Raw genomic sequence first — 12,219 nt, 5'->3', positions numbered from 1 at the left:
TTCACAGAGCTCAAGAGTATAGAGACTAGTGTGGGAAGCGGGTGCAGTCACAGGCCCCGTGAAACCCACTTGCTTACTGCCTTGCCTGAGCATGCACAGTGAGGCTGCATGCATGGGCTGCCTGCCAGGCTGGACAGTTCCTCATGATCCAGATCTGTCAGCCAATCTGTGAACGACCTAAGCTTGTGCCTGGAGCGTGTGTGAATTCTGATTGGATGAGATGGGGTGGAGCTAGAGAGAGAGGAGTCTTAAGTGGCGAGGAGTTGTTTTACAGCCCTGGCCCTAGGTAGAAGCCAGAAGTAGAGTAGTGAGGAGTTGTTTAGCCCTTGCCCTAGGTAGAAGCCAGAAATAGAGTAGTGAGGAGTTTTAGTCCTTGCCCTAGGTAGAAACTAGTAGTAGAGTAGTGGAGAGTTTTAGCCCTTGCTGTGAGTAGAAGTAGAATAGGAGTAGTTTAGCCTTTGCCCTAAGAAGAAGCTGCTGGGGAAGGGAGCTGTAAAAGAAAAAGCCCAAAGTAAGGTTGCTGCATGAACCCGACTTGGAGTCTGTGTCATTCGTGTAGCCACCGGCTCGGAGGACCTGCGACAAATAGTGGCCCGTATGGGGAATGGGGAACTCATCACATTGGTCAACAAAGCTAAGTAGAAAAAATTTTAGTAAAAAGTGGTAGGAAAATTGTTAGTAAACAGCGGTAGGAAAATTTTTGATAAACAGTGGTAGAAAAATTTTTGGTAAACAGTGGTAGGAAATTTTTGGTAAACAGCGGTAGGAAATTTTGTTAAACATCGGTAGGGAAATTTTGGTAAACAGACGTAAGGAAACCTTAGTAAACAGCGGTAAGAAATTTTGGCAAACAGCAGTAAGGAAATTTTTGTTAAGCAATGGTATTTAAAGAAAGCACAGGCCTGTAAGGTTCCTGGGGAAAAAAGGGACGAAGCATTAAAGTTCTCAGTTAGAGACTATTAGGTTCCCGGTTAGTGGGATGATTCAAGTTCTCGGTTAGAGACAATTAGGTTCCTGGATTAGGGGCTATTAAGGTTCTCAGGTATAGAGGCGAAGGTAAGGTTCCCAAGAAAAAAGAACGGAGCACTAAGGTTCTCAGGAATAGAGATGAAGGGAATTTCAGCAACATGGATTCAACTGCGACTAAAATGACAGAAAAAATGTTAGTCATCTGGATCTTGGTCGGGGCGTGCTTGAGGGATGCCAGTGGAAAGTACAATAAGGAGATTGCTTCTCAGGCTAGCCGCCAAAAGCCTAAACAGCTTAGACAACAAACCAAAGATAAGAAAGAGAAGAAGGAATCTAGCTCTGAAGGGTCTATTTGTGGATCCTCTAATGTGGAAGTGGAATAGGTATTTGGGACCCTAACTAAATACCTCTTGGAGAAGTGGAATTTGGTGAGAGCCCCAGAAAAGGTTCAAAAGACAGACATAAAACACTATTTAGGTACTAAATTGAGAGATGCTGTTGTCGATCCACTAAAGCTGGAACTAAGGATGGATAAAATGAATACCTTGAATGATTTTCAGAAATTGTTAGGAGATATCATTTGGATTCAGCCCTATTGTAATCTTCCCAATGTAGAGTTATGCCCGTTATTCGATATTTTAAAAGGAGATTCTGATTTACAATCTCCTCACCAATTAACACCCTTAGCCAGAGCTTGACTCATATGTCAGGAATGTGTGTAATCTATGTTCAGTATCAGAATTTTTCCAGAGCTGCAAACCTGTTGTGTGCAATTGGTGCGGTGCTGCTAGGAAATTGGAGTCATGATCTTGACACAAAGATGAAGGAATTGCGAACATCGATTGTTGCAGTGAACAACACCCATGTAGAGATTGCAACTGCAAAGCAATGCCTGGAGATCATCCAGGGAACTGTGGGACTCTTAAAAAATTGGGGAGGGATAGCCTTTTGAGAGCTCCTCCTGACTGTTGTGTGTGGAGGAATGCTTTGGTGGATGGCACGTATGCGAAGGCGGCACAGGGCTGATAAATGAGCTTTAGTGTAGGCTATGGCAGCCTTGGAAGCAGGAACATCCCCCCAACGTTGGCTCAATATGCTGAATCAGTAATCAATGATGGGTAAGACCCTCACGTGCGCATACCAACCTAAGACAGGATGGTGAAAGTGAGTTCGTCACTCCCATGATGGGTAAGGATGTGGCATGGATGGGGGCAACCTAAGACAGATGATGATCCCAGAGCTGCTAATAAAACAAAAAGGGGGAGATGTGGGAAGCAGGTGCGGCCACAGGCCCCGTGAAAACCACTTGTTTACTGCCTTGCCTGAGCACAGAGAGTGAGGCTGCATGCATGGGCTGCCTGCTAGGCTGGACAGTTCCTCGGCTGGACAGTTCCTCGTGATCCAGATCTGTCAGCCAATCTGTGAACGACCTAAGCTTATGCCTGGAGCATGTGTGAATTCTGATTGGATGAGGTGGGGTGGAGCTAGAGAGAGAGGATTCTCGAGTGGCAAGGAGTTGTTTTTTAGCCCTGGCCCTAGGTAGAAGCCAGAAGTAGAGTAGTGAGGAGTCTAGCCCTTGCACTAGGTAGAAGCCGGAAGTAGAGTAGTGAGGAGTTTTAGCCCTTGCCCTAGGTAGAAGTAGAAAGTAGAGTAGTGGAGAATTTTAGCCCTTGCTGTGAGTAGAAGTAGAATAGGAGTAGTTTAGCCCTTGCCCTAAGAAGAAGCTGCTGGGGAAGGGAGCTGTAAAAGAAAAAGCCCAAAGTAAAGTTGCTGCGTGAACCCAACTTGGTGTCTGTGTTATTCGTGTCCGGCTCAGAGGACCTGCGACAGGCTAGCAAGTCTAAGAATGTGGACCTGGCTTCTTCTTGACATCTGATGAGGGCCTTATTCTTCATCGGAACATGTCATCAAACATTTCATGGTCAGTCAGGGTAAGTATAGCACTTATGTCTCTTCCTTCACTAATAAAGCCACCAATGTCATCATGAGTTAACCACTCCATGACTTTATCTAGTCATAATTACCTCACAAAGAATTCTTCTCCAAATAATATTTAAAATATTTATGAACTGACTTTTCCAAAAAAAAAGCTTGGGATTAGAAGACTATGTTCAAAGCATGGCTAATATATCAGGGGAAAGTTGTTACTCACAGGGACATGAAAAATCATAGGAAAATAAACTAAATCCTACCCCCAGTTTACTCCAAGACTCCAAAAGGAGGTATGTCTTTTCTACAAGAAAAGACCTAAAGACATAGGTGGGATCTGAGAGAAGGAGGTTCACAAACCAAGGATGCAAGTGTGTGTTCCTGTACCTACTGCAAAGTAGAAGGGCCTCCAAATTTGTAGCCTCCCCCAGCCTTGAATAGGCTGGCTTTACCTCGCTGCCACTGAGTATGAGACCACCTGGGGTAGAACCTTCCGACTTAGATGGCTCTATTGTTCTGTCACCTACTGCTGCTCTTCTCCAAGACACTGCTACCTGCTGAGAGGCCCCTGGCATCTGGCAGATCATCTACAGGCTGGTGACAGCCACCAAGAATGGATTGGCGGGGGATGGGCCTCCCCTCTTTATAAGCACAGACTCTACTTAGTAAACTTGGGGGCCTTGAACAGAAACATGACTTGGCCTCCATTATTCCTCTCGTCAATCTCTCCCATACAGCTCCTGCCTCCCACTCAGGAATCCAGTTGATGTGGCCGCAGGCAGCTACACAAATTGTCTGAAGCTTCAGAAAGTGGCTCAGCAAACAAAAGACACCCACAGAGCCTCAGCAGTATCTATGTGAACCATGTACTAAGGATGGGCTAAGACAACATCTTTATTTCTTCTAGTTTAGTAACTGAGGCTTAATTTCGGCTAGCCCATCTCCTCTCATATCCATTTTCTCTTTGCCTGGAGAATCCTCCACATATCTGCTCCCACTGAGTCTAATTTTCCTGCCTAAAGCTATACTTGCTGTTCTAGTTGGTAAAAAATCACATCTCCACCTGGCCTGGCCTGGCCTGGCCTGGATTCTCATGCTGAGGGTTCCCAGAGTAATCAAGTTCCTATCACTTTTGTACCACCTAAGTGTTGAGATAAAATGATAAGGAAAGAAAGGGACATTTCTAAGGGCTATTTTGTCTAAGGAGTTTGAAGGTCAGAAGCAGATTTCACCTTTCTAGCTACCATCTCCCACTGTCACTACCCAGCTTGCCCCAGTGATATACAGTTCTCACTCTACTTCTGTGGAGCATTGATTTCTGGATTCTTCAAAGGTTTCAAAGCCCACAGACATCAAATTCTCTCATTCAAAATGGTGTGGTGTTTGTTTAAAGCTACAAACTTATGCCTATATAGTTTAACTCATTTCCAGATGACTTAAAATAGCTAACCTGATGTGTACTCTATAAATAATTACTATATATTGTTGTTTGGGGTGTGGTGACAAGGCTGTATAAATTCACATGTTATCTAAAAGTTTGGGTTGCAGTTGGATGTGAGAGGCAGATTCATGGGGGTGGGGGGGTGAGAACATTCTAGAGTCACTTGAAGGATGGCCAATGCCATAAGAAGAAGACAAGTGTACATACCTCCTCCAGCTTCGCTGAGTAATTCAGGATGTGTTGCATTTGAAGGTCATTGAAACCAAATTGGGATTTGAGATCAGACTGGACTTTCTGGGGATCCCACACCATATTCTTCAGGGACAGATGGTATTTGGTCTCTGTGAACACAGATGTATTAGTTATTTTAATATTCAGATATACCTGTAATAATAAACAAAATAATATTTTTCTTCTAAGTGAATAAAAAATTAAACCTAATCACCATTGAATACCATTTGGGATAAATAAAAACATTAGCTGGAGAGGTGGTTCAAAAGTTAAGGGTGTTTACTGTTTTGCAGGGAATCCAGGCTTAGTTCCTAGCACCCACATGTTGGCTCACTTGTAACTCCAATTTTATGGGTTCTCATGACTTCTTGGCTCTATAGGCATCTAAATACACAGGATACATATAGACTCACTCAATCTTACACACAAATGTGTGTATGCACAAATATGTATAAAATAAATAAGTAGGTTTAAAGAAGACTAAAAGCTGGTACAATCATCACCCCTCATGCTCAGAGAACACTTTGCAACGTCCCTATCAGATGCCTGAAAACATATATATCCAAACTCTGGATATAGTAATTTTTTTCTACCTATACATACCCATAGAAAACTTTAATTTACAAAGTAGGCATAGTAAGACATTTAAGTGATGAATAATGAAAAAATAATGTGCCTCAATAAAATTTCCAAAATATAAATTCCTCTTTGTACTTTGAGGCTACCATTTAAAAAGGTTACTTAAACAAAAGCATTTTTGTGCCAGGACAGCTGATCTGATAAACAAAAGTACTACTGGCTGCTAGCCAATTAATATGTAGCCAGTATATATGGTGTGGATACATGGGACAAAAGAGAGATTCTTGTTCACAGTAACATGGAACAAAAAAGAGTAAGATTTCATCTCATTATTTAAAATCGCATTCCTAGAATAAAATTGTTCTTATGCCCAAAATATGTTATTCCCAAACCTGAGTTGTAAATACCCATACCTACTGATACCATACCTCATTAGAATTAAACACAGAGTTCCAGAAAAGAGCAGAAAAAATAGTGTCAACAGCCTACTAAAAGGCTTTAGAAAAGAAAGCTAATACTCTTGAAAACTGAAGGGCAATATGATTTTGAAATTTGTAGCTAAAGAGTGCCATGTTCAGATCTTGTGAATTAATAATGTCAGTGAATCATGTGACTGGGCCTCCATCCCTTTCCTCCATGCACGGTAATCTGGTCACCAGGCAAAGCGTTTTTCTTGGAGACAAGAGAAATGAAGACAATTTTTAGTGGTCTCTAGAGGTCTATTCTATAATCATATTTCTTAACTCTGACTCAAATGGATATAAAATTGTTTTAATTACATTCTTTAAAGTAATTTTATCTTCAATTGTAAGCTAAATTGAATGTTATAATGTGGATGATTTGCACAAATTTCTGCTTCCAAATAGCTTGCTAAAATTGAGGTCACATAAAATCTTTCAGTGTGGTGTTTTAATATATCTCCTACTCCACCTTCAGTCTTTCAATCTGGACTTAAGAAATAGCATCCGGTAGAACTAAATTGATATAAAAATTGAGCTGATCCTTAATAGCCTAGCTCCCTTCATACGAAAATAAAAACTCAAAGAAACCCACCCTCTCCATAAGATTTATCATCCTGAGTCCCAAGCAGCAGATGAAACTTGAGGTAAAGGAAGGCATGTTGAAGGAACAATGTTGTGTTAGGTTGCACGTACAGCAGGAGAAATGTATCTGGGTCTACAGGAATCTCTGTGAAACCAATGCTTTGAATAGCTTGGGAAACTGAGCCACCAAAAGTAAAAGTCCAATGGGAAGTGTCTCTCCAACCCTTACTCACCTGTGCCTCCAGAGTACTCCTGAAGCTACTGCTCCATTGGCCATTGATGCTGTACCTGACTCCCTTTCTGAGCCCATCTCTGACACTGCCTGTCATACCTCAGACACACTGACCATTGAGCACTGCTCACTCCTGGCAAGTCCCTACATATCAAACACTGTTCCCTTTTTCAGAAAATGCTCCTTGGTCATGCTAACAAATTCTAATATTCTTTGAAACTCTTCTCTGAAGCTGTTCCAGAAGAAAAAGATGCCAGGTCCTCTCTCTGTTCTCTCTCTCTCTCTCTCTCTCTCTCTCTCTCTCTCTCTCTTTTTCTCTCTCTCTCTCTCTTTTCTGTGTTAAGTGTTAACATCTTTAGCTCCTTTAAAGCATAACATCTCTGAATGCAAGAACCACTCCTCACTGATAACTATGATCCCAGTTACTTGGGAAACTGAGTCCAGAAGATTACATGTTCAAGACCAGCCTGGGAAACTTAGTGAGATACTACCTCTAAATGAAACAAATTTTTAATGTAAAGTCACTTTACTGTAATCAATTCACAAATAAAATATCATGCAGCCAGATAAGCCTAGCCACTCAAACAAATACTTGTCTAATATATAAATCTCAATGAATTTGTGTAAAAACAGATTACATGGAGGGTGGATGCTAAAGTTCAGTGGTTAGAAGTGAATCTTGTTGGGGACTAAGTCCTCAGTTATTTAAACTCCCAGTGCCTATAACCAGTGGATCACAACTGCCTCCAACTCCAGTTCCAGGGAACCGGATGCCCTCTTCTTACCTCTGTGGGTACTACACTCATGTGTGCAAGCCCACACACATATGCATAGAATGAAAAATAAAATATGGTTTTAAGTATTGGGTTATAGAAAAATGATAGAGTACTTGAGTGATGTGTAAGGTGGAGAGAGATGGGGGAGGGTGGGGAGAGAACCATTTCCTTTTCAGGTCATAAATGAAATAAGTAGATTGGTGGTATTGGTGGAGTAGCAATGATGGGATGAGTGGGTTGGAAATACTTAACTGATATATAAATGAGTAGAGAGGTGATGGGCAGATAAACAATCAAGTGGATAGGTGGATGGTTGGATGGTTACACATAGGCAACAGATGATAAAAGATAAATTCTAACCACACTGTTCTCCCACTACACTTCCCATAGAAAATTAATCAAAGAAAGAGCCAACAGGAATCAAATCCAATGACAACTTAATAATGTTCGAGTCAAGAAAATAAGGGATCCCCTTTCCTTCCCTAAGGAGGGCTACTTGTTACATACACAATAGTGTGCTTTCTTTGAATGACCTCACTGTCTCCCACTGCCTCCAATCCACTTACAGGGGACTGGAATGTCTTCCCAATAAGAGCTTAAAAAGGGAAAGGTTAAAAAAATTAAAGAACAAATGGTTTGTCTGAACTTAAAAGTCAGCTTAAAACTTAAGGATTTTTTTAAAAAATCAGTTGTTTAAAATATAAGTGTAATTCTTATTTGCAATAACTGCAGAATTCAACAACTGTAGAAAGTCAGTTTTGATATGCAAATTTTAATCATATGTCTGTCTTACTAACAGAAACAGTGAATATTGGGTTGATATTTTAATTAATCAATTCTTTAAAGAGCTCTATGTCTCTGTGCTTGCTAACATATTGCAAGAGTGGAATATCCCCAATACAGCCCCAGCTCTCAGAGTCTCTCACCATTGACAACAGCTCTGTGCTGCTGCAGAAACCTCAGGGTGGAGATGGTCACGTTCAGAACATGTCTAGAAACCTGGGGGATGGTCTGGTGCAGGGGTAGCCAATCCAAATCTCCCAGAGATGCTAATGAACTAGAACAAAAGCAAACCAAGCAGAGTGAGTAAATTAGTAGTCAACCAAGTGGTATCAATTTCAGACTTATGTCATTCCCATCGGTCAGACACCAGCCCTGCTCAAGGATGTTGCCAGATAATAGTGTGTCTGCATTCTGCTCGGTTTAATGAGACCCTAACTCCATAGGTAGGAGAGTAAGCAGAAATGAGTTCTTTTCTTGGAATATTCTGGAGTGACTTTTACGCACATCTTGCTTCAGGGTGCTCTACCACAGACATTATTTTTGCTCAGCCTTGGGTCTTTCTGCCTCTTTTGGCATCTGACAAGGCCAGACAGAGTACACAATATGAAAGGAGGATGAGCAGTTAGTTTGACTGCTTTGAGTCAGTCTAATACCTGGACAACATACTATGCTCCTAAAAAGAGATATGTGTTCTATCCAAAGATCTAAAAAGTTCATGGGACAATCAGTGTTTGTCAAACTATTTTACAGAAAAAGGGACTTTGGATAGAGGGAGTTATAGGACTATGTTATACATTCTATTTTTAAGATGACAATATATATTATTGTAAATATTTTATTATATTTATATATATTGTAAATATATTATTATAAATAATTTCTGTTACAGGTCAGAATCATTTTCAGCTGAAGTGGAACTGTGTGTATTTTAGCAGACTGAGGCTAACACCAGCAACATCATGGTTCCAAGCAAGTAATCTCCATGTGGCTTCTCACTAAGTAAATCTCTCACTACAACTCTGGGCCTTTAGGAGAATCCCAAGACTTTTAAAAACCCTCTCTCAATCCCCAACATCACTTGGAAGCAATGCCTACTATGAGTAGATTTTCTTGCTGTTATAGAAAGAATACAGAACAGAAATGAAACCCACAGATGAGGACACTGTCAGCCACTCTCATCATAGCTTCTGGTTTGAAATTGTTCCTTTCTATAAACACTCTGAGTATTCTCATTGTCCATGGCTGATCAGTCCAGTGCTTAGAGCAGCAGGACAGAGGGAGGTTCATTACAACTCTGTCCAAATACTTAAGATTACAAAATGTTAGAATGTGCTTCATGCTCTGCCAACAGTAACATCCATTATAGTTCAAAAGGCACAGCAAAAATTCAGTCTGATCCTCAGATGAGCTGTGTTCCAGAATGTGAGACCCAAGAGACAGGCACCCCTGACAACCCTCAGCTGTGTCAGCATTGCAAGGAGCTGTGTATATGTGAAGTTAATACTTTAATATAAAAATCCCTAGTTGAAAAGTTGGAAGGCCACGACATAAAGTACAGTGGGGTCAGATCCACTATACTTGTTATGTCAGCAAGACAATGAGCTTACCAGGCTTGCATGATGTCTTTGTTATTATTGCCTAAAATTATTATATTTATGTCACTTGAAAACCTTAGAAAGCAGTGAAAACCTTAGAAAGACACATCAAGACTGATGATAAGATTATTAAGTATAGTATTTTATCTACTATTTCATCAGTGGTCATTGGAAGATGACACAAGTCAATAAAATGTTAATCAGATAATGTTAACTTTCTAATGGTTGGATATGCTCTAAACAACACCATTGCCCACAGGTAAGATATGTACACACAGATGGGGGAAAGGCAGACTATAAGGGCTCCAGGTGCCTTAGAAGGACATAATTAGGGTGTCTCTTATGAAAATATTACTCAGTGACACATTCTACTAAAATTATGGAGATAACACACATGATTGCTTGTTGTTGTTTTTGCTTACTTCAAACCCGCCTGGAGAAAGTGTGTCACAGCACCCATGCTATCTTCCAAGTGAGCACTGGACATGTACAGTCTAGGCAATGAATGTAGAAAATCCCAAATATGAGGCTGCTGGTGAAGGCTTTCCAATTTTGATATCACATCCTCAGTCTTATTGAGATCCATCTGATAGGGGAAAAAAAAACCCAAAAGTTTTCCTATTTAATGAGACAGAAATAGAGAGGATGCTTCAAATATGTAAAAATAAATAAATAAATAAATAAATAAATAAATAAATAAATAAAATAAACTCATGGCTAATTCCTCCTACGTTCAATAGGCAAGATTTTAAAATTATTATTAGGTTCCTTCTAAAGTTTTGAAAATACAGAAATTTGTATATATAAAATCAAGTATCACTACTAAAAACATGAGGAAAATCTTCAATTTAAAATAACTGTAAATTATCAAAAAGGAAAAAAATTAGGGAAGAAGAAAAGGCAGTAAAAAACAAAAGAGTGGAAGGATGCAGAGAATGAGATGAAAGAGAGGGAAGAGAAGCAGGATTGCCTGTCATGGCACCACCTATGTGGTACCCAGGAGGGCTGCTTTGAGTGTCAGCCCCCTTGATGGATCCTCTCAGGCTAAGCTGGCTTCTTCTAGGGAACATATGCAGAAAGCAAATACTCTCCGCAAGCGCTTGGTATGGAGAGCTGCGACCAGAAGTCTGGGCTCTCAGGCAACTGCTGTCCGCAGCTGAGGTTAGATTAGACCATCAATGGGAGGTGTTGAAGCTAGATTAGACAGCCAATGGGGGGCATCTGTTGGCCTCAGAAACAGCTTTTATTCCTAGTCTTCCCGTCCTCTGTATATCCTCCTGGAACTGTATAAGCTCTCTTCCCAGCCTATTCCTATTCTATCCCAGGAGACAGGAGTCACACTTCCACCCCTTTATTGGATCCTCCCTTGATGTCATGATTTGAATAAGCTTGGCCCAGGGAGTGGCACTATTTGAAGGTATGGCCTTGTTGAAATAGGTGTGTCACTGTGGACCTAGGCTTTTACATCCTAGTCCTAGCTACCTGTAAAGCAAGTATTCTGCTAAGCAGCCTTCAGGTGAAGATGTAGGACTCTCAGCAACTTTTGCACCATGCCTGCCTAGATGCTGCCATGCTCTCACCTTCATGATAATGGACTGAACCTCTGAACCTGTAAGCCAGCCCCAATTAAATCCTTATAAGAGTTTCCTTGGTCATGATGTCTGTTCACAGCAGTAAAACTCTTAAGACACTTGTCATGGGAGCCTCCTTTGTCAACATTACCCACCACCTTGAGCTGCTTCTTCAAGTGGCTGCTTCTCTGATTGGTCCCTCCACAGCGCTAAGATGGTGGATCACCTCATCTCCTTAACAATAGGTTTTCTGGGCTTCCAGAGCTTCATCTCCATCTCATCCTCCCCACACCTTCTCAGATGCATTCCCTGCCTCATCTCCATCTACACTCTCCACCCTTCCCTCATGTGTCACTTTTGCCCCAACACCTTCTAAGTCCATATGCCTGTCCCAGACTGTTTAGTCCAGCACCCAGTTTGTGTCACCACATCCTCCTTGACAACACTACCTTGATAGATCCCTAGCATACCCAAGTCAATCTCCTGATTTCTCCTCCCCACTTCCTCCTCCTCACCACACCACCAAGAGAAACTTGCACTAACCATTTTTTACCTCAGTGAATGGACATTATGTACTTCCAATTGCTGAGATAAAGCACCTAGAATCACTTTGACTTCTCTTGCTCATGTATACTGAGAGATTCTACTGGTTATACCTTCTAAATATATTAAGAATTCCACTACCACCTACTGTCTTTTTTTAACTGCACATCTGCATTACACCTTTGGCATGCATAGGTACTGCATAAGTAACTAAGTAGATTCCTTACTTTCCAAAGTCTACTTTCACCATCAACAACCTATGGCTCAGCACAAAAGCTCATGTAAAGACATCATTCATTTCTCACTCCTCTGATGAGATTACCCCAAAGAACATTCTGCTCGAAATGAAAATCAAGCAGAAAACCAAACATTGTAAAATATGCTGGGAATCCCAGCACTGGGTATCTGGAGAGAAAAAAGTATCAAGAGTTCAAAGCCATCCTTCATGACATGGAGAGTTGGAGTCCAACCTGGGCTATCTAAGACCCAGTCTAGAAGGGAACAAAGAAAAGAAGGAAGGGAAGGAA

The 12,219-nt window shown here is 41.1% G+C and overlaps 1 protein-coding gene across 1 annotated transcript in view; it reads right to left on the bottom strand.

Moving 5' to 3' along the window:
- Nucleotides 1-12,219, bottom strand: part of Abca13 (ATP binding cassette subfamily A member 13) — a 471,059-nt gene that overhangs the window by 412,989 nt on the left and 45,851 nt on the right. Inside the window, exons 6-8 of the mRNA XM_021177120.1 lie at nt 10,001-10,164; nt 8,127-8,257; nt 4,547-4,680 (exon numbers count right to left, since the gene is read on the bottom strand). Of these exons, the coding sequence (XP_021032779.1) occupies nt 4,547-4,680; nt 8,127-8,257; nt 10,001-10,164 (429 nt within the window). The remainder of the gene's footprint in view (nt 1-4,546; nt 4,681-8,126; nt 8,258-10,000; nt 10,165-12,219) is intronic.

This window comes from Mus caroli, chromosome 11 (assembly GCF_900094665.2).
Source record: "Mus caroli chromosome 11, CAROLI_EIJ_v1.1, whole genome shotgun sequence".
Taxonomy (NCBI): Eukaryota; Metazoa; Chordata; class Mammalia; order Rodentia; family Muridae; genus Mus; species Mus caroli.
The sequence above is the reverse complement of the archived record's forward strand: the minus strand, read 5'-3'. Positions and strand labels throughout refer to the sequence as shown.